We start from the raw sequence: 5,713 nt of genomic DNA, 5'->3' as shown, positions 1-5,713 counted from the left end.
TTTTTTGATTTGTTTTTTTAACTGCGCTTCAGGTGCAAATTTACAGAGCAGAATTTGTTTTACATTCAACATTTTGTGCACATTTGGTTTCACTCCCCAATTATCATCCCCAACCCTAACCCACTCTAGTCCTTTCCCTTCCCAGTAACCCCACTCACTCTGTACCCTTCATAGTTATCCACACCTGTGTGTTCTGCATTTCCTCTGTGTGAATGTTGCCCCTCTGGTGCCCTGTGGTCAATTGCTCCAAGGGATGTATCTCCATAGAGTACATGGGTTTGTCACCCTGGGTTGAGTGATCTGTGTGTACGTCTTATTTACTATTGGGCTGAGAGCCAGCCCCTGGGAGTGAGTTTTATTTCAGGCCCAAAGTGTATTCCAGGGCCATAGTATTGGGGGTCCCACAAGACTCCATATAACCAATTATTCTGGTCATTATTGTGTTTTTGGATTTTGTTCCATATTTTTCCTTCCACTCTACCCAGGATCTCCAGTTTTGATCCCTTCCCGAGTGGTTGGCATTGGTAGCGAGGCACCATCTAGTTCGTCTGATCTTGAGGTCCATCATGTCCTAGGACTGATTGTTTCCAAATGCCCTTGTTTTTTTTGCACTCTTCTTTGCTTTTGATAATAGGAGACCATTAGCTGCATCTCAGATGACCACTCAAAAGCTTTTAAGACCCCAGTCGTTACTCACCAATGTAGGTTGTGAAACAAGATTTTTATGTATTTTGTTGTACCAATTGAGTCTGGAGTCTTCCAATACTATGGTTCTGAGTTGCTAGATCCATTGGATTTCTCTCCCACAGTGTCTGGCTATCTGTGAGGGATTGCTCTATGTCTGTCTTCTGTTGTTTCTGTAAGGATTGCAGGTATTCTGTATCACTGGTATTTGCAAGATTAGCCTCAGCTGAATCTATCCTTGGTCTAGAGTACAATCCTATTCACTGACGCCCATCAGATCTTCTTAGATTTTTATGTGTTTATCTGTAGCCTGGTGTTTGATGTTAATGGTAACGCAGTGCCTAGGGCATTTGACTGCTAACCTGAAGGCTGGTGGTTCAAAACCACCAGCCACTCCTCAGAAGGAAGGTTGGGCAATCTACTTCTGTAGTGATGTTGTTGTTGTTATGTGCTTTCAGTCGGACCTGACTCATAGCGACCCCTCCTTAGGTTTCTGAGGTAATATCACTATGGAAGTAGATTGCCAAACCTACCTTCCGAGGAGTGGCTGGTGGGTTTGAACTGCCAACCTTCTGGTTAGCAGTCCAGTGCCTTGGAAACCCAAGGAGGGATCGCTATGAGTCAGATCTGACTTGTTGGCAGTGAGTTTGGTTTTTTTTTTTTTTTGGTTTGGTATTAGCCTCTGTCATCTATAAGTTTCCATTATCTTTATCTCTGCTTTCTAATTTGAAATATTTAAGCAGCAAGACTGTTTAGATTTAATCTCAAATTCATTTAATGTTAATTTTGAAATATTAGATTATGACTCAAACTTTTTGAAAATTACAATTATAAGAATTGAAAATTTCCATATGGAATAGCATGTTGTTACTGTTAGTTGCTATTGAGTTAACTCCAACTCACAGTAACCTTATGCATAACAGAACAAAACACTGCCTTGGCCCCATGCCATCTTCTCGATCTTTAGTATGGTATGTTTGAGTCCACTAATTTGACTATTATGTCAATCTATCTCATTGAAAGTTTCATTTGCTTTTGTTAACGCTCTACTTTACCTAACATGATCTCATTTTCTAGAGATTGGTCTTTCTTGATAAGGTGTTCAAAGTAAGTGAGCTGAAATCTCACCATCCTCACTTCAAAGGGACATTCTGGTGGAAGCAATACAAACTGATTTGTTTGTTTTTCTCGTAGTCCATGGTATACTAAATAGTCTTTGCCAATACCACAATTCAAATGTATCAATTCTTTTTCTGTCTTCCTTTCTTTCTTGCTAGTTTTAACATGTATATGAGGGGATTAAAAAGACCTTGGCTTTGGTCAGGCACACCTTAGTCATCATAAGGACATCTTTGTTTTTTAAAATTTTAAAAGTGGTCTAATGCAGTAGATTTTTCCCAGTGCAATACCTAGTATAATTTCTTGAGTGCTGCTTCCATGGACATGGAATAGTGTAGATTTCCTTTAATGATACATATCTGTCTTACTTAAGCTACTATCATTTTGGATATTCTGTCACTCTTGGCTGATTCACTTAGTTTTCTTACTTTATTAAGCTATCTTTCACAAAAGTATTATGATTCATTTAAGCTAGATTTCTATTAGAAATTCCTAAAAGCTATTATTATAAGCTCTTGAAAAATGCTCTTACTATACAGTGGAATGTAATAATTATGGAAAAATGGGATATAAAATTTGCTTTTTGTTCATTATATCCATTTATCCTAAATCATGAGGCAAAGAAAATTGCAAGGTAATTTGTGCCTGTTGGCCTTCAAATGCTATTGGCCCATTTTCAGGAACAGTAATATATGTAAATTTTAAAAATCTTGAAAAATGAGCATTATGAATTGATTTTCTGGCTTAGTGTTGTTGGGAAATGTTTTTAATAAAAATGTAATTTAGCTTATTGTTTCTATATTGCCTTATCTTATTGAGAAGGATTAGCCTTCTCAATAATCTTCACTTTTAAAGACTAAATTATAAAAGCAACAAATGAATGCTAGTATTATAATTTAACTTAATGTTACCAGGTGGAAAACAAAACATCTTTTTTTAAGAGATCACATCTACCAGATAGGTATGTATCTCATCATTGTTGTCAGGTATTTATCGAGTCCCTTCCATGTGCAAAGCTGTCGGGTAGGCTTTGGCATGAGGAAGGCTCCTTCTAAATAACCCTACTGAAATGTGCTCAAAATAATAGTTATATCTTTATTGCTTCAAGAGAGCACAAGGGACTGTGTTAGCTATGTTATTATAAAGTATAAAGACTTATAAACTCATATATTAAAATAAAAACTGACATTTATTTTTCTAAAAACTTGAGGCAACGTAGTATTAAAATCGTTAAAATCATACTGATAAGCCGTTAATAATAGTATGGAAGATTTCAGTAATGTATGATATATGTGAATTTCTGCCCCAGTTATAAAGAGTCCTTTATAGAGTGAATCTAGATTATGAAACAATTTACTTGGAATGGCAAATTTATTCTGCTCTAACTTGAAGGTTCTTTAGTGTGGGCCATCTAATGGCATCAGAACTAAAATCATCTGACTTTCAGCAGTGTTTTTAATAATGGAATCTGGGATTTAGTAACTTTCTTATCAGACAATAATAGTTCTTTAAATCACAACAGCAGTCTCCCATAAAAATTCAAATTCACAAGTTTTTTTTTTTTTTGGAAAGTTTCCTTTTTAATCAGATATGTAAATCCTAAATTTTCTTAACTGCAATCTTTGGAACTACTATGTACTTGTCAGAGTTTTTTTTTTTTTTTTTTTTTTTTAATAAAGATGTTGGGTTAATAGCCTGACTTGTTCAATGAACAGTCATGAAGACTTTTAAATAGGTAACATTTTACCTTTTTCTTCCATTTTACTTCTAGTGCAAAGCATTTTTGTATTTATAATAAAATAGGGGAATTATGCAAATAAAACCTGGGATTATTTTTAAGAATTCTAAAATCTTGAGCTAATTCCAGGAGTATTGCCTTATTCATAGAATGGACCCAACAATATGTGCACTAATTATATCAAGTAGGATTCCTGAGAAGATCAAAGAAAATACTGAGAATTAAAATACTTTGAAAACATTAAACCCTCTGAAAAACCAATGTTTGTGTATGTGTGTGTGTGTGAGAGAGAGAGAGAGAATATGCATAAATGATAAAAAAGTAATAAACAATTCCTTATTTATCTGGAGTCCTGATTATTTATAGGAATTAAATTCATTGCTCTTTAGAAACACTTGGAGAAATCAGGGTATTATATTTTATATTTTCTTTGAGCGACATGGTGTAACATTTCATTTGCCTTCTCTGAAAAATGGGAGATGAAATTGACTCCTTTAGGACCTTACTTTGGACTTTTAAGACATAATAGTATTACCGGACACTTCCATATTTTCTGAAATTTAAAAAAAAATCTTTGAGGATTTTATAAATACCAACTAATACATCCTACTTTTATTTTTCAATAACTTCTATTAAATTCATGTGAACTCTTGAGCTTCAAATGCATTAATCTATAAACCAAAAAAAAAAAAAAAAACCCACCAAAAACTCACTGCCATGGAGTGGCATAGCAACCTCTCCTTGGGTTTCTGAGGCGGTATCGCTACAGAAGTAGATTGCCAACCTTCCTTCTGAGGAAGGGTTTGAACCGCCAGCCTTCTGGTGAGCAGTCAAATGCATTAGGTATTATGCCACCAGAGCTCTGTTTCTAATATACATCATTTTGATTTTAATTTCACCTCAGAATCACACATTCTCCAGAATAGAAGAAGCAGGCAATTAAATGCTCTTTCTGAGGATAAGTTTAAATAACATCATGAATCAAGGTAACAGAAACTTTGGCTGAAATGATTGCATTGTATGGTAATACGGAAAAAGCATTATATTGTTCTTATGATTTTAAACTGTTTTATCATTCCCCACATTCAATTGTCATTTTTATGTACAGCAAAATTGAAATCCTACACACTGCTACTTTTCAAGGATGCCATTCAGAAATATTGAATGCGTAAAACAATTCAAAACTGGAAGTTATAAAAGTACCTGGTGTTATCCTACGAATATTATTGGGATATGTGTGAGAAAACATGACTTATTTGTCTCTTTGTTCTCTTTAGATGTCTTTGCCTGAAACTGATCTTCCAGAGTTTTTTCTTGCTTCTTATAAATGGCCTGGATGGACTCACGGTCCACTGGATCAAAAAAACTGTGCTGCGTCCTGGGCATTTTCCACTGCAAGTAATGGAGTCTTTTTAATTATTACTTTACAAATTCCCCCTTTGATCCCTGAGCATGGTTCAGAATTTAAAAGATTTTAAACTTGGAAGATTTAAATAGTAACATGCAGCCATTTATTTAAATGTCCATTTTTATTCTTAAATTTGGTCTATATTTTCATGGTCTAATCTTAAATAAAAAGTCAATCAAATAAGCAACAAAGAAAAGTCACACAACGTATTTGCCCTTTGAGAGTGAAGGCCAGATAATAAATGTTCAATTTCTTCTTCAGCAATAATATTATCTGTAGTCTTGAATATACACAGGCACACACCTTCATAATCCTAATAGTCTTTCTCTATATAATACCTGAAAAAAATATATTTAATTATTTAGGTAATTTGATGTAAAGTAGGAATTTGGAACAAATGATAGTGTATCAAATGGTTTTATATCACTTTAGATGAAAAATAAGATTTTCAAAATTGCAAAAAGGGCATGGGGCTTGTAATCTCCTCTCACTTCATAAAGGGGAGACAGAATCACACATTGTTGTCCCAAGGCTGATTCCTGTGAGGAGGACAGAGATGCCTCCACCTTCCAAACTTTTCACCAGTTCTGACACAAGCCATCCCTCCCAGGCATTCTCCACTTCTCTGCTGGGTTTGATAATTTATTGCAATGGCCACACATAACTCACACACAATATTCATGATCATGGGATTTATTAGGGAAGTGTTGTTGTTGTTGTTATTTGACGTCAAGTCGGCCCCGACTCATAGCGACCCCTCCTTG

The 5,713-nt window shown here is 34.9% G+C and overlaps 1 protein-coding gene across 1 annotated transcript in view; it reads left to right on the top strand.

Moving 5' to 3' along the window:
* The window catches only part of TINAG (tubulointerstitial nephritis antigen), a 147,835-nt gene that overhangs the window by 63,842 nt on the left and 78,280 nt on the right, over window positions 1-5,713 (top strand). Inside the window, exon 5 of the mRNA XM_007945625.2 lies at window positions 4,819-4,939. Within this exon, the coding sequence (XP_007943816.1) occupies window positions 4,819-4,939 (121 nt within the window). The remainder of the gene's footprint in view (window positions 1-4,818; window positions 4,940-5,713) is intronic.

This window comes from Orycteropus afer, unplaced genomic scaffold (assembly GCF_000298275.1).
Source record: "Orycteropus afer afer isolate SDZICR_OR568_19922 unplaced genomic scaffold, OryAfe1.0 scaffold00140, whole genome shotgun sequence".
Classification (NCBI taxonomy): Eukaryota; Metazoa; Chordata; class Mammalia; order Tubulidentata; family Orycteropodidae; genus Orycteropus; species Orycteropus afer.
This window is presented reverse-complemented; position numbering and strand designations above follow the sequence as displayed.